Below are 23,291 nucleotides of genomic sequence, written 5' to 3'. Positions count from 1 at the left end.
CATTTCCTTGAGGGTATTCCTCTTTTTCACTGACCTTCTACTTTACCAGGCATGAATGTCCTTTTCCAGGGACTGGTCCCTCCTGATAACATGCACAAACTGTATGAGACGCAGTCTTGCCATCCTTGCTTCTTAGGGGCATTCTGGTTGTATTTCTTCTAAGACTGATTTGTTCATTCTTTTGGCAGTCCTTGGTATATTCAATATTCTTCCCCAAAACCACAAATCAAAGGCATCAATTCTTTTTCAGTCTTCCTTATTCATTGCCCAGATTTCACATCCATATGAGGCGATTGAAAACAACATGCCTTGGGTTAGGTGCACCTTAGTCTTCAAGGTGACATCTTTGCTTTTTAACACTTTAAAGAGGTCTTTTGCAGCAGATTTACCCAGTGCAATGCATCTCTTCATTTCTTGACTTCTGCTTCCACAGGTGTTGATTGTGGATCCAAGTAAAATGAAATCTTTGACAACTTCAATCTTTTCTCCATTTATCATGATGTTGCTTATTGGTCCAGTTGTGAGGATTTTTGTTTCTTTATGTTGAGGTGTAATCCATACTGAAGGCTGTGGTCTTTGTTCCTTGATCAGTTTGTCATACTGTGGGGGGTTGCAAGTTGCCATGATGCTGTAAACTGTGCCACCGGTATTCAGATACTAGAAGGGTCACCCATGGAGGACAGGTTTCAGTTGAGCTTCCAGACTAAGACAGACTAGGAAGAAGGACGCGGCAGTCTACTTCTGAAAAGGATTAGCCAGTGAAAACCTGATGAATAGGAGCAGAACATTGATATAGTGCCGGAAGATGAGCCCCCAGATTGGAAGGCACTAAAAGACGACTGGGGAAGAGCTGCCTCCTCAAAGTAGAGTCGACCTTAATGACATGGTTGGAATAAAGCTTTAGGGACCTTCATTTGCTGATGTGGTATGACTCAAAATGACAAGAAACAGCTGCAAACACACATTAATAATCAGAACCTACAATGTACGAATTTGAATCTATGAAAATTGGAAATTGTAAAAAATGAAATAGAATGCATAAACATCGATATTGTAGGCATGGGTGAACTGAAATGGACTCTATGCTCGGAATGACAACTTGAAGATGAATGGTGTTGCATTTGTCGTCAAAAAGAACATTTCATGATCTATCCTGAAGTACAACACTGTCAGCGATACGATATTATCCATATGCCTACAAGGAAGACCAGTTAATACAACTATTATTCAAATTTATACACCAACCACTAAGGCCAAAGATGAAGAAATAGAAGATTTTTATCAGCTGCTGCAGTCTGAAATCAATCGAACATGCAATCAGGATGCATTGATAATTACTGGTAATTGGAATGCAAAAGTTGGAAACAAAGAAGAAGGATCTGTCTTGGATGAAGTACAGCCAGAATGGCCTTGGTGACAGAAACAGTGCCAGAGATGGAATGATAGAATTTTGCAAGATCAATGACTTCTTCATTACAAATACCTTCTTTCACCAACATAAACGGCGACTATACACACATGGACCTCGCCAGATGGAACACACAGGAATCAAATCGACTACATCCGTGGAAAAAGACGATGGAAAAGCTCAATATCATCAGTCAGAATAAGGCCAGGGGCCAACTGCAGAACAGACCATCATTGCTCATATGCAAGTTCAAGCTGAGACCGAAGAAAATCAGAGCAAGTCCACAAGAGCCAAAATATGACCTTGAGTATATTCCAACTGAATTTAGAGAACACCTCAAGAATAGATTTGACACATTGAACATTAATGACTGAAGACCAAATGAGTTGTGGAATGACATCAAGGACATCATACACAAAGAAAGCAAGAGGTCACTGAAGAGACAGGAAAGAAAGAAAAGACCAAGATGCATGTCAGAGGAGACTCCGAAACTTGCTCTCAAACGTCGAGCAGCTAAAGCAAAAGGAAGAGATGATGAAGTAAAAGAACTGAACAGAAGATTTCAAAGGGAGTCTCGAGAAGACAAAGGAAAGTGTTATAATGACATGTGCACAGACCTGGAGATAGAAAACCAAAAGGGAAGAACACTCTCGGCGATTCTCAAGATGCAAGAGCTGAAGAAAAAATTCAAGCCTCAACTTGCAATAGTGAAGGATTCTATGGGGAAAATACTAAATGATGCAGGAACCATCAAAAGAAGATGGAAGGAATACGGAGTCACTGTGCCAAAAAGAATCAGTCGATGTTCAACCATTTCAAAAGGTAGCATATGATCAGGAACCGATGGGACTGAAGGAAGAAGTCCAAGGTGCACTGAAGGCACTGGTGGAAAAAAAGGCTCCAGGAGTTGACAGAATATCCATTGAGATGTTTAAACAAATGAATGCAGCACTGGAAGTGCTCACTTGTCTATGCTAAGAAATATGGAAGACAGCTGCCTGGCCAACCAACTGGAAGAGATCCATATTTATTCCTATTCCCAAGAAAGGTGATCCAACCAAATGTGTAAATTATAGAACAACGTCATTAATATCACACGCAAGCAAAATTTTGCTGAAGATCATTCAAAAGCGGCTGCAGCAGTATATCAACAGGGAACTGCCAGAAATTCAGGCCTGATTCAGAAGAGGACATGGAACCTGGGATATCATTGCTGATGTCAGATGGATCCTGGCTGAAAGCAGAGAATATCAGAAAGATATTTACCTGTGTTTTATCCATTATGCTAAGGCATTTGACTGTGTGAATCCTAACAAATTTTGGATAACATTGTGAAGAATGGGAATTCCAGAACACTTAATTGTGCCCATGAGGAGCCTGTACATAGATCAAGAGGCAGTTGTTCAGACAGAACAAGGGGATGCTGAGTGGTTTAAAGTCAAGAAAGGTGTGTGTCATGGTTGTATCCTTTCACCATACCTATTCAATCTGTATGCTGAGCAAATAATCTGAGAAGCTGGACTATAGGAAGAAGAACGGGGCATCAGGATTGGAGGAAGACTCATTAACAACCTGCCATATGCAAATGACACAGCCTTACTTGTTGAAAGTGAAGAGGGCTTGAAGCCCTTACTAATGAAGATCAGAGACCACAGCCTTCAGTACGGATTACACCTCAACATGAAGAAAACAAAAATCCTCACAACTCGACCAATAAGCAACATCATGATAAACAGAAAAGATTGAAGTTGTCAAGGATTTCATTTTACTTGGATCCACAATCAACACCCATGGAAGCAGCAGTCGGAAATCAAAAGATGCATTGCAGTGGGCAAATCTGCTGCAAAGGACTTCTTTAAAGTGTTGAAAAGCAAAGATGTCACCCTGAAGACTAAGGCTCTCCTGACCCAAGCCATGGTATTGTCAGTGGCATCATATGCATGTGAAAGCTGGACAGTGAATAAGGAAGACCAAAGAAGAACTGGCACCTTTGAATTGTGGCGTTGGTGAAGAATATTGAATATACCACGGACTGCCAAAAGATTGAACAAATCTGTCTTGGATGAAGTACAGCCAGAATGCTCCTTAGAAGCAAGGGTGGTGAGACTGCATCTTACATACTTTGGACGTGTTGTCAGGAGGAATCAGTCCCTGGAGAACGACATCATGCTTGCCAAAGTGCAGGGTCAGTGGAAATGAGGAAGACCCTCAATGAGGTGGATTGACACAGTGGCTGCAACAATTGGCTCAAGCATAACAGAGACTGCAAGGATGGTGCAGGACGGGGCAGTGTTTCTTGCTGTTATGCATAGGGTCGCTATGAGTAGGAGAAGACTTGACGGCACCTAAGGACAACAACACAAACCAAGGAATGCCTGGAGCTACCAGAAACTGGGAGAGATAAGGAAGGATCTTCCCCTAGAGACTTTGGAGAGAACATGGCCCTGCTGACACCCGGAATTTGAATTTCTGGCCTCTAGAACTGTTTTTTTTTTTTAAGTTTCTGTTCTTATAAGCCCCCTCTGCTTGCTTGGTAAACTAGAGGGTCAGTGAAAAAAAGGAAGCTGCTCAATTAGATGGACTGACACAGTGGCTACAACAATGGGCTCAAACATATCTACTATTGTGAGGATGGTGCAGGGCCGGGCAATGTTTCGTTCTGTTCTACGTGGGGTCACTATGAGTCAGAACCAGCTGGATGACACCCAAGAACAACATAAGCCATCTAATTTATGGTACTTTGTTATAGCAGCCTTGGGAAACCATTATAATCATAAAATATATATGCACAATATATCATTGATGTTAGGTACGATTGAGTCAACTTCGACTCACATAGACTCTGTGTATAATAGAACAAAATGTTGCCCGATCCTGTACTATCCTCCCAGTTGTTGCTATGTTTGAGCTCATTGTTCCAGCCACTGTATTAATATATACTTTATTCTTTTTATATCCCCAAATCTCTCCATGCACAATGTGTTAAATCCACTAACGGAATTAGAACCAAAATCGAGGGTATTTATGAAGACTCAGGAACTCTACATTTCAGGTAATTAGGGTTTTGACACAACCCAAAAGAAAGAAAAAAGTGGTTTCTCCACTGAGATGCACAGTAATAAAAATGATTTAAAATCCAACAGAACTAATTTTGAGTCATGTTCTGCAACAGTACCTGTTTTCTTCCCTACTACACCCCCAGGACCTATCACAGTGTGGCATGGAACAGGTTCCACGGATACTGTTGAGCCCACAATTCACTAGGTGGACTTCAGGCTGCAGGGAGCTATGGCTGCTCCCCCAGCACAGCCCATTAGCCTGGAAAGATCAGCCTTACCTCCCACTAACCATCTCTACAAGCTGTTGAGTAATTCTGCCAGGGGAGGTTTTAAATGAAAAGTGAGCTTTGATTCCAAGGGACATCACACAAGCGGCCTTCCAGAAAAGCAAGAATACCCAGCATCAGATCAAAGAGATTGCCTTTCCTCCACTCAGAAATGTAAATATACATTTAGTGGGATTTGCACCCTCTGCTAACCACAGAGTTTGCTTCCTCATTAGCCTAAAAATATGAAAAAAATACAATAGCCTCCTAAATTATAATTACTAGCCTGCTGATTTTGCTCTGAGAATAAGGCCAAGCATTTGCATTGCTGCGTTTGTGAAATGCTACTCAATGTCTAACCTACTGAGCTGACAGGACTCCAAGATCTGTTTCTACAGGTAATTGCTCCCTATGTAGAATTATGGCATTTCAGGTTTGAGGGGACGTTTGAGGTCATTTTTTTCCTCTCTTGTATTTTACAGTAGAGGAAGTCAAAGCCTACTGGGAGAAGTTTGGTTTGTGCTGACCTCTAACCTAAAGGTTGGCGATTAGAACCCACCCAGCGGTGCTACAGAAGAAAAGGCCTGGTGATGTGGTTTGGTAAGGGTTACAGCCAAGAAAACTATGGAGCAGGACCAGCTGGCTAGATGAGCAGATCTGTGCAGCCAGCTGCCTCCTGACATCTCTAACTACAGGTCCCATGGGCACCCCATACTCAACCTGTCCAGGCCAAACTCATCTTCTTCCCTCCTGTGATGATTAATGTTATATGTCCCCTTGGCTAGGCTGTGATTCTCTGTGGTTGTGGCAGACATTGGAATGCTTCTTCTTCCTTAACGTAATACAATGTAATCACATCCCATGATGTGATCTGAAGTGTTCAGCCAAAAAGTTGATAAGGGTATTTCCTTAGGGGTGTGGCCTGACTCCAGTGTATAAATGTATGTTCTAGCAAAGCTTGATTGGTCTCTCCCTCTCTCTCTCTCTCTCTCGACCCTGCACTCTTCTCATTGCCTGACCTCCTGTTCTTGGAATGTAAGCCTGAAGAAGTCTCCAGTCTGCCCCCTGACCTGTAGATTGTGGATTCACCCGCCCCAGCAACCCCACGAGCCAACTGGGGTCTCCAGCCTGCTGCCTGACTCACAGATTTGGGACTTGCCAGTCCCCACAATTGCGTGAGACATTTTCTCACAATTGCATGAACGATTTCCTTGAAGTACTGTAAATCTCTCTGTATACATGTATTTATACATACGTTTCACTGGTTTTGCTCCTCTAGAGAACCCAGACTAAGACACATCCCATTGGGTAGTCAACCTCAGGTGATGGTCTCCCCAGTTGCAGAAGTCAGAAACCTAGGAGTCATCTTGGACTCTACCCTCTCCTGCAGCCTCTACTCTGATCATTTGATTGGTCTGCATGCCTTATCATTCTTCCCTCCCAGAAACTTCTTGATTCAATACCTTTCTCTCTACCCTCTATCTTCTTCATTTCTGCCTGGATTTATGCCAGCCTCCTTACCGCTCTGCCTGTCTCCAGCCTGGTGCCCTTTAATGCCACCTCCGCCCTGTCCCTGAGAGAACTTTCTAGGTCAGTAGAGACAATGAAAAGAAGAATTTAGGGGTGTGAACTTAGTAGTTATTCAGACCTTCAACTGAACCTCAGCTCTCGTGCTTAACGGAGGAACGGCCTTGGGTAAGCTACTTAAAAACCCTTTAGCTACCTTTGGTATAAAGGTATACCAGCCACTTTTTATGCCTCTGGACCTTGCAGGTAATACATTATTACGGTACTGATACATTTAATGTCAAGGTGGGTCCCTTTTGAAAGTGCGAAGCTCAGCAGACCGGAGTTGGAGCCTCATTGCTGTGTAGGTTGAGCATTCTGTTAGGTGATGCTTCCTGGATGTGTTAAGTTTTATAAACTGTTACCTTTTTTTCCCCTGTATTTCTGTGAGATGAGGCTTGCAAGCATAATTATGGCTTTTCTGTATGATAGTTAGGGAGCCCTGATGGGTTTGTTTTGGCCTTTCTGTGTCATATTTGGAAAACCAGAGGTTCCCCATGTAACCTCATAGAAAGGTGCCTGCGAAGCAGTGGTTAAGAACTTGGCTGCTAATTAAAAGGTTGGCAGTTCGAATCCACCAGCTGCTCCTTGGAAACCCTATGGGGCAGTTCTACTCTGTCCTAGAGGGTTGCTATGAGTCAGAATCAACTCAGTGGCAATAGGTTTGGTTTCTTTTTTTTAATTCCCACTGGTATACTGTCACACCACAGATGGGTGGCGCCAAAGTGCTACTAGCCTCATTGGTGGAGTGTATTTCCAGATAGTATTTCTCAAAATCCATATTACCAACCAAAAGTTAAACGCACTTAATTAGGAAGCATGCATTTCAATATGGAAAACACATGCCATCAAAAAAATTTTTTTTTAATAGAAATTTGGTAACAAAGGGGTTTAAACTCTTATTTGTGCCTCAATTTCCTTATTATTTTTTTTAAAGGAATAACAGTACCTGCTACGTAATGTTATTGTGAAGAAAAAAATGAAGCCATGCATATAATGGTCTTATAACAGTGTCTGGCACAGAGTAAGTGCATCATGGAAACCCTGCTGGCATAGTGGTTAAGAGCTATGGCTGCTAACCAAGAGGTCAGCAGTTCGAATCCACTGGGTGCTCTTTGAAAGTCCTATGGGGCAGTTCTACTCTGTCCTATAGGGTTGCTATGAGTCAGAATTGGATGGCAATGGATTTTTTTTTTTAATGCGTAATATGTGCTGTCTGTATTACTGTTATTATCCACATGCTCATAACACTTGCTTAAAAACATGTCAAGTTTCAATTCCTTAGCATGAAAACTTTCTAAAAACAGGCCCAGCTTTTCTTACAGCCTCAAATCCAGCCACCATCCTTATTATGCCCATTGTACCACCTTCAAAGAAATGTTGTTAGTTGCCATCGAGCTGATTGCTACTCATGGCAACCCTGTGTATGCAGCATAGAACTGCTCCATAGGGTCTTCAAAGCTGTGACCTTTTGGAAGCAGATCACCAGGCTTGTCTTCCAAGGATCCTCTGAGCGGGTTCGAACTGCCAACCTTTAGGTTAATAGTTGCGTGCGTAACTGTTTGTTCCACTGTGGTGTGGTGGGTTGCTTTTGTGTGGCCTTGCTTGGCATGGTCTTGTAACCCCCACTCAGGTGATTGGGTGGGACTGTGCAAATAATATAATTATGACTCACCAAGATGACTGGTCAGTTTTGCCTTAAAAGAGAGTCAATTCCAGATCAGAGAGAGAATCCCACCACACCAAGGAGGAACAGCCAGGACTAGAGAGTGCATCCTCTGGACCCGGGGTCCCTGTGCTGAGAAGCTCCTGGAACCAGGAGACAGAGAGAGAGAGACAGAGAGAGGAGGTAGCGGACAAATGATGGCCGGAGATGCTGTGGTGGGCTTCCTGGCCCACGGAGGGAGAAAGCTGCGTACTTCTGGGCCCTTATTGGCAGAGCTAAAACAGCTTTGGAACACTTGCCCGAGCAGGGCAGAGGCTGAGGGCCAGAGAGGTGTGCCTGTGAGCACGGCTAAGAAGAGGCTGTCCTGATGGAAGAACTGTATTCTGAACCTGACTTGTCACCTGTTACTTCCCTAATAAACCCCATAATTTTGAGTATTGTCTGTGAGTGCTGTGTGACCATTGCAATGAATTATCCATACTCGTAAACTCTTACTTATACTTCAAGAGCCAGATCAAATATTACTCCTCCTTTGGAATGGTCATCAAGTTCCATGCTCTTCTCTGTTTGACCCTCCTTTCTTCCTGGCCAAGTGCATCAACCTATGCCCCGGACTTTCACCAAAGCCTTGTCTATTCCTCCCTTGAAGCACTCATCATGCTGTGTTTTAATTAATAGTACACATGCCCACCTTCCCTGTTGGGCTGTGAGCTCCCTGAGGGCAAGGATGTTAGATGTTACTAAGTCAGCTCAGATCCTTAGGATGACCATGAAGCTGGTCTAGAAGTAGATTCTCAATGCATCAGAGTGGTGAAGACGCTGAAGCACAGAGTCCTGGCTTCAAATCGTGATGGCGTCTGACCTTTGCAGTCTGCTTGTCATTGAGCAAGCACTTCCCTTCTGAGAAAGTCTCAGATTCCACGGTATGACAGCTCCTGCCCCAGAACGAGATGCCATATGTATTTAGTGTAGGGCCTGGCAGATAGCATGTTCCCAACAGATGTGAGCTACCTTTTTTTTTTTTTAATCACTTTAATTCATTAATGAATGAGCAACAAAAGGCATGGGTAAATGAAAGCCCATCCCACCAAGCCACATGTCATGCATGTTCCTCCAGTAACTCCAGATCCCCCATAATTGCTTGCATTAAGGTGTGCTGAAAGGGCCATGGGAAGCAGCGATAAGCAGCACGCCAGTCCTGCCCCAGGATCCCTTGGGGATAATTTATATTTCCCTGGCTCTCTGGCTAGCCAGATGAATTTAGGTGTCACATGCTTACATATTAATTTGAGATAAAATGAAATTGCTGCATCGGTCTGATAACTTCTCTCTTTCTGGGGATGCTAAAAGCATTAATAGCAAGAGAAAGCTGGTTTCATTCAAGTGTGTACAAAGTCCATAAGGATTTTGCACATCTGCACAGGAAGAGAAGAGAAGAGGGTGTTTATTTGTCTAACGAGAAAATACGGAAGCTCCGATGAGATACAGAAATAATCGCATTATCAAAGGCGATTACGTTACTTTAGATGTAAGGTAATTCTATTCCTTCCCATTAGACCACACCCACAGGTATAGGGGTTAGGATCCCGAACCATATTTTGAGGGGACACAACTCAATCCATAAAGGACGAATGTAACAGACAGTAACATGGCTTGCGTGTTTACTCCATTGAGCTCTTTATGTTGTTAAACTGGGTAGTGAAATCCAACCCAGTTCACTCAGCCAGTAAGTGGAAGCAGCCAAATCGCCCCCGTGCTGAAGCTCACACTTGGATCAATTTTCTGATTTTTACCTGGAGCCATTCCTGGCAAGCCTGGCCCCTCATGCTTTCCTGATACCAACTCACTTCAAGGTCCCACATGAAGCTGGATCTGTTAACCTGATCAGTCGCTGGCATTAAACTTTCCACTGGCTCCCTACTCCTTTGCCAAGGCATGCAAGACCCTCATGCTTTGCCCCTTCTCACCCCTCCCTCCCCACCTCCTCATGTGTTATAAACTATAGGAATACGGAACGTCTAGGCTATCCCGACACACTGTGTTCTTTCAGCGCTCTGAGCCTTGGCACTGGTTGTTCCCTGTGCCTGAAATGTACCCTTCCTATTCTTACCCAACAGGTAAACTCCAAGCACACCCTCAGGGTCTAACTCAGATTGCTACCTCTGGTTTGTCCATTCTGGGTGAGGGAGGGATTCCCACCCTAAGGCTCTGGGAATGGCTCAACACCTGACACTGAGCAGATGAGATAACAGCAGTTTATGAGTCACATATACTCATGCCTGGGAGAGGAGGACGTGGCCTACCACACAAGGCCACATGGGTGGCACTGAGGAACAGAGTGAACAAACAGCGGCTGTAGGAGGCAGGCTTTGCAGTAACTAGAGGGTGGAGTGCCCCTGATTCCCTGGGAAGGATGTGATTGGTTTGTTTAAAGAATTCTGTGGGCTGGCCAGGACCTGAAGCCCACTATTCAGAAGAAGCAGGCTATTGGGTTGCTGTGAGTTAGAACTGACCCCTCGGCAACAGCTTTGGTTTGGTGTTTTTGGTGTCTGGTTTCAGTGATGAGGAGGGGTTGTTTGACTAAGGGACTTTATTTGTGGGAGCACAATAAACCCATTGCTGTTGATTTGCTTCTGACTTACAGTGATCCTGCAGGACAGAGTAGAACTGCCCCCTAGGTTTTCCAAGGCTGTAATCTTACGAAAGCAGGCTGCCACATTTTTCTCTCGTGGAGAGGCTGGTGAATTCAAACTGCCAACCTTTTGGTTAGCAGCCAAGCGCTTAATCACTGCACCACCAGGACTCAATGGGAAGAGGAAAATCGCAGTTGAGCCATTTGAGGATGTCAGATGTCAAGGCACTCATAATACTGGGCCTTAATTTTATGGCTCATACCTCAGCCTCCTCCAGGAATCCTTAAACCTATCCAAAAACAGCCCATCTCCTCTTCTTTGTGCCTTGAACATGCTTCTTCTTCCTCTTCAACGATCACACCTGTTTGACAGAGTCCTGTTCACAACTACGTCCACACACCTGTCTGTCCCACTCAGCAGTGAGCTCCTGGGGACCAGAGGGCTGCATTATTCATCTCAGCAGCCCCAGAGCCCAACTCTGAGCCCTGCACCTCTAAACACTCCACAAACGTTTGCTGAATGAAGGCTCGGCTCTGCGTTTCATCTCAGGTTAATACACTCCGAAGCCCTGGGCAGCTGCCGGAGTGTTTCTGCCTTCTGATCTGGCACTGGCACATCTCAGAGAGATTTCTTCCTCCGATTGCGAATTCCATCTGCTCTTTTAATTAACAAAAATTCAGCTCTATGCAAATGTTTCTTCGGGAATCATCCTTTCGTGAGCAACCTCTGGGAGCTTACTCGTCAGCCCGTTCCCTGGGTTGGCGTTTGGAACATTCTGAGCACTTGTTATCAGGCCTTTGAACTCAACGACTCCAGTGATTAAAATCAACAAGCCTGCCATTTGACACTAGGAATTCACGGTCCTGGGAACTGCAGGATTTGACTTTACTGAGAGAGTGCTCCCCCGCTTCCCATCTTCCTGACTCAACTCCCACTGCCTGGTACTGTTACCCCTACAGTTTCTGAAAGTAATCCATCTGGTGAATCAGATACGCCCTCTCAAGCCCGTAAAGATCTCTCCTGCTCATTTGTTTATTAATTCAGGCAGAAGGCTGCTCTAATTAGGATACCAGGAGCCTGGAATCCTGAGTAGGGCCGGGATTCTCTTATCTGAGAAATACTGAGTTAGGATATAGGAACTCAGTGTCAAAAAAGCCGTCTTGGTATAATGGCAAAAGCATGGGCTTTGGATCCAAATAGAATTGGATTTAAATTCTGGCTCCATCACTTACCAGCTGTGTGCCCCTGGGCAGGTTAATTAACCTCTCCGGGCCTCTGGGTCCTCATATGAAATGAGCAGCAGACGGCCCATGTGGATGCTGTAAGGTTAGATGTAATGACAGGTATAGGGTAAGGTCACAATGCCTGTTGGAGCCACTGTGAAGAGTGGCCAGCTGGGTCATCACTGGTCTGCCTTCTTGGAGGTTCAGATCCAGGACAGAGCTGTCTCAGACACTCAGTGGGGAGCTAGGGTGTGAGGCCAGGAAAGTCCAATAAGAGTCTGTGAGGAGGTACCCGGGGAAGTTTTGTGCATTGTGCCACAAGCAGGGGCAGAAATGTCACTGTGGCTGAGAAAACCAGGCGGGGACAGTCAGAACTGGTAGAAGATTGCCCTGAATTCCTGCAACGGGGCAGGATCTACATTCCTTGAGATCAACTTACTTTTCGGAAACAGCTTAAAGGCAGTCAGGACTGTGGAGGAGGCTCCACGTGGGAGATGCTTCCCCCATCTCGCTTCTTCCTCCTCAGCCCTCCCATCCGGTGATGCTGCCTCTGGCCTCTGCCTGCCCCTTCCAGCATGGTGCTCCTCAGGCCTCGGAATTGGTCCTCTCCTTTCCTGCCTACTCTCTGGGAACTGGCCCACAGGCACATCTTTACTCCATCTCAGTGCTGGTCACTCCCCTTGCTGTTGTTGTTGAGCAATGTTGAGTCATTTCCGACTCTTAGTGACCCCATGTGACGGAGTAGAACCTCCCCCACAGGGTTTTCCTGGCTTTAATCTTTACGGAGGCAGATTGCTAGGTCTTTTCTCTGCAGTGCTGTTGGGTGGATTTGAACCACCAATCTTTTGGTTAGCAGCCGAATGCTTAATGGTTTACACCACCAGGGCTATTTTGGCCATGCTGAGTCCATCCACCCAAACAAACGAAAAACCCAAACCAAACCAGTTACCACTGAGATGATTCTGACTCATGGATACCCCATGTGTTACAGAGTAGAACTGCACTCCATAGGAGTTTCAATGGCTGTGAACTTTCAGAAGTAGATGGTCAGGGCTTTCTAGCAAAGTGTCTCTGGGTAGACTTGAACTACCAACCTTTTGGTTAACAGCTGAGTGCTTAGGTGTTTGCACTGCCCAGGGCCTCCCCCCCCCAAGTCCACAGCTCTCTCCAAATGCCTGGAGAACATCTGAACTATTGTGAGGTCCCACAGACACCAAAAATTCAAACTCATCACTTCCCTCACCACCCCACAAACCTGCGGCTCCAGCTGTGTTCCCTACACAGCGAACACACCGTAATCCACTCATCCGCACCATCAGAAACCCGGGAAGTGGCCCTAACACCTCCTTCTCTCTCACTCTCCACCCTCTCAGCCTCTAAATCCTGTCCATTTGATTTCTCTTGAATCATAGGACAGTGATCTCCTGGGCCAGACTTGTCCCAGCTCTGGATCTTTCTGGAAAGGGATTTCAGAAAGGTCATCAACATCAAAAATCTTATTGAAATAAGTACTCAGTATCCTAAAGAGATTACTTAGAAGTGAACATGTTGTTGTTGTTAGATGTCATCAAGTCGAAACATTGCCTGATCCTGAGCCATCCTCACAATTGTAGCTATGTTTGAATCCATTATTGAAGCCACTGTGTCAATCCATCTCGTTAGGATCTTTCTCTTTTTCACTGACCCGCTACTTTACGAAGCCTGATGTCCTTCTCCAGGGACTGGTCCCTCCTGATAACATGTCCTAAGTATGTGAGACAAAGTCTCTCTATCCTTGCTTCTGAGGAACATTCTGGCTGTACTTCTTCCAAGATAGATTTGTTTGTTCTTCTGGCAGTCCGTGGTATATTCAATATTCTTCACAACATCATAGTTCAAAGGCATCGATTCTTCTTTGATTTTCCTTCTTCACTGAGAAGTGAACATACTTATTTATATGTATACCTTCCAGTCTTTTAGCTAAAAGCTAGTTCTTGTCATGCGGGGCTGGATTGAGAAGTGCTCTGGAGTTTTAGAATTATGCTGACCTGGGTTGACTCACATCAATGGTGTGAACTTGGGAAAGTCTCCTAACCTTCCTAAGCACCAGTTCCCTCAAATAGAAAATGGGAGTTTATATATATAAAAAATATAATTGTGCCTACCTTATGTTTGTGAAGATTCAGTGAAGATATGAATGGAAATCACTTAGCTCAGTGCTTCGTCACTGGTTGCCAACGAGTCGATTCTCACTCATGGCGACTCCAGGTGTGCAGAATAGAACTGCTCCTTAGGGTTTTCAAGGCTGTCACCTTTTGGAAGCAGATTGCCAAGCCTGTCTTCTGAGGTGCCTCTGGGTGGATTCGAATCACCAACTTTTTTGTTAAGAGTTGAGTGCTTAACCGTTTGCGCCACTCAGTGACTCTTGGCTCAGTACCTAGCACATAGCAAATGCTCAAAGCAAGTTGTTTATTATTTCTACCGTTATTTATAGCCAAACTTCATTCACTTATCTAATAAGCTAAAATTAATGACGTAAGCAGTAGATTCTGGGGAAATGGTGGCATAGTTTTTGAATCTCCATGAATCTGTACATAAAACCTGGCAGAGCAAATAGGCAGCTATACCAAAAACCCATGCACAATACCTATTACAGAATAAGTGACCAGATGTGACGGCAGCGATTGTTCAGTGGTGGAATGCTTGCCTTCCAAACGGGAGACCTGGGTTCGATTCCCAGCCAAGGCACCCCATGCACAGCTACCACTTGTGTGTCAGTGGAGGTTTGCATGTTGCTATGACGGTGAGCAGGTTTCAGTGGAGCTTCCAGATTAAGACAGACTAGGAAGAAAGGCCTGGTGCTCTGCTTCCAAAAATTAGCCTGTGAAAATCCTACGGATCACAACAGTCTGATCCACAAATAATCACGGGGATGGCACAGGACTGGGCAGTGTTTAGTTTTGGTGTGCAGGGGGTCATCATGAGTCAGGGGCTGACTCGACAGCAACTAACAACAACAACAACAACAACAAGTGACCAGGTGTCCTCAAAAACTTCCAATTATGAGTGGATAGGAACAAACTATCCATAGTGGCAAGACCTCCATGGTAGCAATGTCTGTGCAGAAGGAAACAAAGGGACAGCATCTGAGAAACCAGAGACAGGGAACTCCGAAACAGCTAGGCCAATCTGAGAACAGCAGCTGAAATTAGGAGGAGACTGCCCATTCCAACACGAGGTGAGTGAACGGGGCCTCAGTAAGTTCTGAAGGAGCTGAAACAGTTTGTAACACAACAGCACTTTCAATCATCCAGCCGACGCTCCCTTCTAGGAAAGGAGAAACTGTTGGGATTGGACCACGACTGAGTGGGAAAGCGACCCTACAGACGAAGGGAATAGGAGGGTAAGATATAAGCGGGGGAGGAGAAAAGAGCCAGAAAATCTCTGATAGCAAGCCGCCTTAGATATTGACACTTCATAAAAACAACAAAAGGAGTAGATCTATCATGTTAGACAAGCAATTCTGAGCCACATTCCCTTAGTTATTTAGTGCTGCTATAACAGAAATACTGAGAGTGGGTGGCTTTAACAAACACAAGTTTATTCTCTTGCAGTTCAGGAGCCTAGAAGTCCAAACACAGGGCGCCAGCTGCCAGGAAAGGCATTCTTTGTCTGTCACCTCTGGGGGAAGGTCTTTGTCACCAAGCTACCCCTGGGTCTAGGAGCTTCTCAGTGCTGGGACCCTGAGTCCAAAGGATACTCTCCCCTCTTGGTTCTTCATTCTTGGTGGTAGGAGATCCCCCTCCTGTCTGCTTTCTTCTCCTTTTATATCTCAAAATAGATTGACTTAGAATACGACCCGATCTTGTAGATTGAGTTCTGCCTCATTAATATAACTGCTTCTAATCCTGCCTCATTAACGTCATAGAGGTAGGACTTACAACACATCGGAAAATAACATCAGATGACAAAATGGTGGACAATCACACAATGCTGGGAATCATGGCCTAGCCAAGTTGACAAACATATTGGGGGACACAATTCAATCCATAACATTCTACCCTTTGGCCCCCCAAAATTCATGTCCTTGTCACATGTAAAACACATTAACTCTATCCTACCATAGCAAAACTCTTAAGTCAACTCTAAGTCCAAAATCCAAAAATTCCTCTTCATCTGTGAAATCTAGAAAATAAGTTATCTGCTTCTGAAATACAGCAGTGGAAGAGGCACAAGTTAGACATTTCCATTACAAATGGCAGAAATTGGAAAGAAAGGAGGGATAATAGGCACCAAGCAAGTCAAGAGAACATATTACATTAGCTCTCAAGTCCTGAAAATAATTCTCCTTTCTCTGAGACCATTTAAGCAATGGCCCTTCCCTCCAGATTCTGGGTGTTGACCACACTCTCTGGATTCTGGGTAGAGGCCCCTATGCCCTGGGCTTCAGCTCTGCCTTCCAGGCCCACTGGAAGAACAACTGTGCTCCCTCAGATTTGGGCAGCCCTATTCTTCTAGTCCATCTGAGTGGTAACTCCACCCCCTCAGCCCCAGCAGGGACCATTCTTCTGCCCCTTGGGTGTGGCAGCCGTGGCCCCTCAGCTTTGGACAGTGGACCTGGCCCAATCCTGCTGGCACTCATGAAAGGCAGTCCCACACTCCAGAACCGAGTTGTGAAGATCTGACTCTTTGAAACCTAGGAGGCCGTGGCCTCATCCTTTGAAACCGCATATGCCATGACTCCATCCTTTCTAACTCAGAGATCGTGGCCTACCCTTTAAGACTGAGGCAGCTCTGTTTCCTGTGCTCTTTGTATGTTCAGCTTCTGCATCATGGTTCTTTGGCCTCTCGGCCCCTTGGGCCTTGTCACCTGTATCTGCCCTGCTGGGGCAAGTGTTCCAAAGCTCTTTAGCTCCACAGATAAATGCCTGGAGGCATTCCACTCCACCAGTAAACTCTGGCTAGAAGGCACTCAGCTCTCTTGCTCCCTAGGTCAGCAAACCCAGCTCCACAGAGAAGCACCCGGAGGCACCTTACTCCACCAGGAAGCCTCCTGCGCCCAGCACTCAGCTCTCTTGCTCTGTGGGTCGGCTCCAGCGCTGTATCACACTGGTCTCCTGGTTCTGCTGCTGCCCTTTCCCTGTTGCTGCTTCTTTCCGTCTGCACTGTCTCCAGTGTAACTCTCCTCACTTCCTTCTGAGTCCTTACCAGAATTGCCTTTGATATCCATAATTCCACCAACAGTCTCTTCAAGGCAATTTAGGCTTTTACTATGAGGCATTTTAAAACTCTTCCAGCATCTACCTATTCACAGTTTCAAAATTGCTTCCACACTGTAGGTAACAGTTAGAGCAGCACGCCACTCTCCTGATACCAAATTCTGCCTTAGTTAACTAGTGTTGCTATAAAGGAAATACCACAAGTGGATGGCTTTAACAAACCAAAGTTTATTCTCTCACAATTTAGGAGACTAGAAGTCTGAATTCAGGATGTGAGCTCCAGGGGAAGGCTTTCTCTGTTCGCTCTGGGGTAAGGTTTTTGTCACCAGTCTTCCCCCAGGTCTAGAAGTTTCTCAGTACAGGGACCCTGGGTCCAAAGGATGCTCTCCCCTCCTGGTTCTTCATTCTTGATGGTAGGAGGTCCCCCTCCTCTCTTTTCTTCTCTCTTTTATATCTCAAAAGAGATTGACAACCTAGTCTTGTAGCCTGAGTCCTGCCTCATTAATATAACTGCCTCTAATACTGCCTTATTAACATTATAGGGTATAATTTACAACACATGGGAAAATCACATCAGATGACAAAATGGTGGACAATCACACGACACTGGGAATCATGGCCTAGCCAAGTTGACACACATTTTAGGGGCACACTATTCAATTAATAACACACACATCATCTCCGAAAAGTCTAGGAAAACAAATTTTGCATAGAAATGAGCAACAGAAAAGTATCAAATTACATATGCAGTTATTATAAGGAAAAGGAGAATAAGGAGAAGAATAACATCCTTACAGGCAATGAAACTTCACCAGAAAGATGAGCCCACAAAACAGATCAAAACTGTAACCTACTATTTCAAAAGAGTGAAAATGCATTGTGGTGGATTATTACATTAAAGGCCCCCCAATGAGTCAGGCCTCCTTGTATACCTACTCTGAGTAGTCCCCTCCCACACTGTCTCTGGTCTTGGCCACTGGACTTTCTCTGAAGCATGGGACATCAGAAAACATGAAGCATGCAGAGACTTGATAAGCACACAAGCATTGGGTTTGTCTCCTTGAAACTCTGTGGCCACCATGTGAGAAAGCTCACTCTAACTCCTTGAGGATGAAAGACCATGCAGAGAGAGAGAGAGGTCCAGTCATCCCACTTGTCCCAGCTAAGCCCAGCTTCCAGGTGACCCACCAGCTTAATAGAGCTTCAGAAGATCCACCCAGCCAGCCCACATGATTGTGGGAAATAATACATTGTCATTGTTCTAAGCTGCTAAGTTTCGGCATAATTTGTTACACAGAAAGTAATACCTAATATGTTGTTGTTGTATGCTATCGAGTTGATTCTGACTCACAGTGACCCCATGTGACACAGTAGAACTGTCCCATTGGATTTCCAAGGCTGTAATCTTTCTCCCACGGAGCCTCTATGTGGGTTTGAAATGCTGACCTCTTGGTTGGTAGGTGAGCACTTATCTGTTATGCAACTACAGCTCCTTGATAACTAATATATAGGCATTAAGGATTAATAACTAATATAAATATCAAGAAGATCATACAATATATGAAAGAATGATAGATTCTAGAACTTAAAATACTCAAAAAATAGGTGAGAGAACTCAGGAAAGTATTAGAAATAAAAGGAAAATTATTTCAGAAATAAAGACTTCACTAGAAAGCACACAGAGAAAATAAACACAAGAGAATGCCTTGAAGGAAAGATGAAAATGAGAAAAACTTCAAAGAAATGAAGGAAGGGGTAAAAAAGATTGGAGAGAAAATGACAAATATTAAAGATTGGCAAAGAAGATCCAACATTCAGATAATAGGTGTTCTTAACAAACAAAACTAAACTAAGAGCAGAGAATGCATACCAAAAACTGTTCTTTCAGAAAAGATCCAAAATATACTCTGGCAAAACCACTGGGCCAGGGTGTTCTGGCTGAGTGGAAGTTCTCCAGAAGTTTCCCAGGGGGTGGTGGTGGGGGGTGCTCCTATCAGAGGGGACAGCTTGAGTAAAGGCCCAGAGGTGCTAAAGAGCATAGCACATGCTGGGCACAGAAGCTTGATGTGGAGATGGAAGGTGGGTATGTGAGTGTGTGTTGGGGGGCAGACGAAGCAGGAAAGAAAGGCTGAGGCCTTGGGGAATGGTCCTACTCATGCTATAAAAGGGGTCTGGAACACTCACCCATGTAGGGTTTGGTCCCAGCCATGGAGGAAGCCTTTTCTGAGCCTTTCACAACTGTTGCTATGTTGAAGTCCGTAATGTGAACATGTCCTGAAAATACAGAAACAGAAACTCTGGTTAGCAAGGGCTACAGGCAGCAGGGTCATTTCCTTGTATGATTTAAAGGTGTGATGTTCAAGGTAGGTACAGGAAGAAAATATTATTATAACTTTTAATCATTTTATGTTTTAGCTGATACTTTGAAAATGTCTATTTTGTGTGCATGTCTTATAATGTGAATTACTTTGATAGCTCTTGTTTTTGTTGTTAGGTGCCATCGAGTTGGTCCCTACTCATAGCAGCCCTATGTACAAGAGAATGGAATACTGTCTGGTCCTGCATCATCCTCATGTTTGAGCCCGTTGTTGCAGCCACCATGCCAATCCATCTTATTGACGGTCTCTTTTTCACTGACCCTCTACCTTACCAGGCATGATGTCCTTCTCCAGGGACTGGTACCTCCTGATAACATGTCCAAAGTACGTGAGACAAAGTTTTACCATCCTTGCTTCTGACAAGCATTCTGGCTGTACTTCGTCCAAGACCGATTTGTTTGTTCTTCTAGCAGTCTATGGTATATTCAATATATTCTCCATAATTCAAAGGCATCAATTCTTCTTTGGTCTCCCTTATTCATTGTCCAGCTTTTGCATGCATATGAGGTGATTGAAAATACCATAGCTTGGGTCAGGGGCACCCTAGTCTTCAAGGTGACATCTTTGCTTTTTAATACTATAAAGAAGTCTTTTGCAGTCGATTTGCCCAATGCAGTATGTTGTTTGATTTCTTGACTGCTGCATTCCCTAGGTGTTGACTGTGGATCCAAGTAAAATGAAATCTTTGACAACTTCAGTATTTTCTCTTTTTATCATGATTTTTATTGGTCCAGTTGTGAGGATTTTTGTTTTCTTTATGTTGAGGTGTAATCCATACTGAAGGCTGTGGTCTTTGATCTTCATCGGTAAGTGCTTCAAGTCCTCTTCACTTTCAGTAAGCAAGGTTATGTTATCTGCATATCACAGATTATTCATGAGTCTTCCTCCAGTCCTGATGCTGTGTTCTTCTTCATATAGTCCAGCTTCTCAGATTATTTGCTTAACATACAGATTGAAAAAGTATGGTGAAAGGATACAACCCTAATGCATACCTTTCCTGATTTTGAACCACACAGTATCCCCTTGTTCTTTGTGAATGACTGCCTCTTGGTCTATGCTGAAACCTGTCCACCATGAGTGACCCTGCTAGTGTTTAAAATGCCAGTGCCATAACTTCCAGCGTCACAGCAACACGCAAGCCACCACAGTACAACAAACTGACAGATGAGTGCTGGGGTTTGGTAGTACATGCCAAATATATATTGTAAAAAAATATATTTATATTGGTATTGGGGGGTGCTATGGATTGAATTGTGTCCCAAAGAAAACATGTATTAAAATCTTGGCCATATGTTGTTATGATTTAATCATGTGATTAAATCAATTAGAGTTGGGTAGAGCAAATTATCTTCCACAATGTGATGTGATATGATCTAATAACTTTCCATAATGTAATGTCATGTAATGTCATGTAATCGATCAGTCAGGGCCATACCAGTGTAAGGTGGATCCTAAACCTAATCACTTCTGAGTTATAAAAAAAAGCAGATTAGACACAGAGGCACAGATGGGGGAAGACACACGCCATGTAAGGATTGCTTACGAGCCAAGGAACTACAAAGAACCAAGGAACACACAGAGCTACCAACAAAGATGGAACTGATATGCCTGAGATCCTGATTTGTACTTTTAGTCAAACCTGTGAGAAAATAAATTTCTGTCCTTTAAAGCCACTCATGGTATTTCTGTTACAGCAGCACTAGAAAACTAAGACAGGGGCATGAAAAAAATTTTATAAATTGAAAGTTTAGAGACACTGATCTAAAGAATGAAAACTCCTGGCAAATAAGACAGGTCAGTCCCTTCATCTCTCAGATAGATTGGTGGTGGGTGGGTTGTGTCTGAGGAAGGGTGGGTGAAGAGGATTCTCATGCCCTGAGGACACTGCTTGTTTTGCTTCCTGTCTGCTGTGGTCAGCGGTCCTTCTTCCAAGACAGGTTTGTTCATTGTTTTGGCACTCCATTTCATATTCAATATTCTTTGCCAACACCATAATTCAAAGGCCTCAGTTCTTCTCTGGTCTTCCTTATTCATTGTCCAGCTTTTGCATGCATAGCAGGTGACTGAAAACACCATGGCTTGGGTCAGGTGTGCCTTTGTCTTCAAAGTGATATTTTTGCTTTTTAACAGTTTAAAGACATCTTTTGCAGATTTGTCCAATGCAATGTGTTTTGGATGGTAGGACTTAAATGCATAGGTGGACGGCATACACAAGATTGACTTAGAGGGGGACTTAGAGTGTTCCTTCAAGAGGTGGGAAGATACCTTCAAGAGCAGGTACAACTGAGGCATGCTCACAGGGCCATGGGGCTGCCTGTGGGAGAGGTGTGCCCAGTGTGGTCAGCTGAGGTAGGCAGAGAGTGCCAGTTGTTTCACGATAAAGCCCCAGTCACAGGCCTGGTTGCCAACACTGATGTGTGAGCAAGCTGCTCTGCGGGGGTCAATCTGTCAAGTGTCCCCAGGTGAGCTGTAGCAGCCAGGTATTTATTTAGTGATGATCAGCAGTACTCTTCAGGTGCTTGAGGGTAAAGCTTGTTTCTGAGCTAGGCCTTTGCTGGGAACCCTTTCTAGCCAGACGCTACAGTGTTCCCTGCTATGTAGTGTTCCTAGAACATACCCAGCCTGGTCCAGGCTCTGGGGCTTCCTTGGACATCACCCCCTTTCAATCATCCGCAGCACTACCTGCAAAGAGGCAGTGCCATGTAGTGGTCGGACACACAGACTCTGAGCCAGACTGCCTTGGTCTGGATCTCAGCTTTGTTGTGACTAGCTTTGTGACCTTGGGCAAATAATGTCTTTGAGCCTTGGTTTCCTCATCAGTAAAATGAGGATGATGATAATAAAATACCCATCTCAGAGGAGTCAGGAGTTCTTACACATGCAATGGTTAGAGTAGCACCCGGCACACAGAAAGCAGGGAAGTGTCTTCTTCTTTTGTTTCTTTTTTTTATTGTTGTAAATATATATATAACACAAGTTGCCAATTCAACATTTTTCACGTGTACAACTTAGTGATATCAATTACATTCATCACGTTGTACAACCATTATCCATCATCAATGCCGAGTTCCCCATCGCCATAAACAGAAACTCACCGGTTCCCAAGCAACGGATCCCCTGCTCCCCTTCTTTCCCACCCCTGGTAACCACTAATAAACTTTAGTTTCTACACATTTGCCTGTTCTTGTCATTTTATATAAGTAAGGTCATATAATATCTGTCCTTTTGTGATTGACTTACTTCACTCTGCATTATGTTTTCAAGGCTCATCCACATTGTAGCATGTATCTGGGCTTCATTTCCCTTCATGGCTGAGTAATATTCCATTGTGTATATCTTAGTCATCTAGTGCTGCTATAACAGAAATACCACAAGTGGATAGCTTTAACAAAGAAAAGTTTATTCTTTCACAGTCTAGTAGTCTAGAAGTTCGAATTCAGGGCACTGGCTCCAGGTGAAGGCGTTCTCTCTCTGTTGGCTCTGGAGGAAGGTCCTTTTATCAGTATTTCCTTGGTCTGGCAACATCCCAGCAAGGAACCTCAGGTCCAAAGGACATGCTCTGCTCCCGGTGCTGCTTTCTCAATGGTATGAGGTCCCCATGTCCCTCTGCTCATTTCTCCCTTTTATATCTCAAAAGACACTGGTTTAAGACACTACCTAATCTTGTAGACCTCATCAATGTAACTGCCGCTAATCCATCTTATCATAACATAGTGATAGGATTTACTACATATAGGAAAATCACATAAATTGGTGAACAATCACAAAAAATGGTGGATAATCACACAATACTGAGAATTCTGGCCCAGCCAAATTGATACACATATTTTTGGGGGACATAATTCAATCCATGGCAGTGTGTATGTACCGCATTTTATTTATCCATTTAACATT

General features: G+C 44.2%; 1 protein-coding gene across 2 annotated transcripts in view; it reads right to left on the bottom strand.

Moving 5' to 3' along the window:
- Positions 1–23,291, bottom strand: part of STK32B (serine/threonine kinase 32B) — a 337,224-nt gene that overhangs the window by 65,686 nt on the left and 248,247 nt on the right. Inside the window, exon 4 of one of the 2 annotated variants that reach the window (XM_010591361.3) lies at positions 19,204–19,293. The exons of the other annotated variant lie outside the window; for it this stretch is intronic. Within the exon in view, the coding sequence (XP_010589663.1) occupies positions 19,204–19,293 (90 nt within the window). The remainder of the gene's footprint in view (positions 1–19,203; positions 19,294–23,291) is intronic. 2 annotated transcript variants of the gene reach the window in all.

The sequence above is a fragment of the Loxodonta africana genome, chromosome 5 (genome assembly GCF_030014295.1).
Source record: "Loxodonta africana isolate mLoxAfr1 chromosome 5, mLoxAfr1.hap2, whole genome shotgun sequence".
Lineage (NCBI taxonomy): Eukaryota > Metazoa > Chordata > Mammalia > Proboscidea > Elephantidae > Loxodonta > Loxodonta africana.
This window is presented reverse-complemented; position numbering and strand designations above follow the sequence as displayed.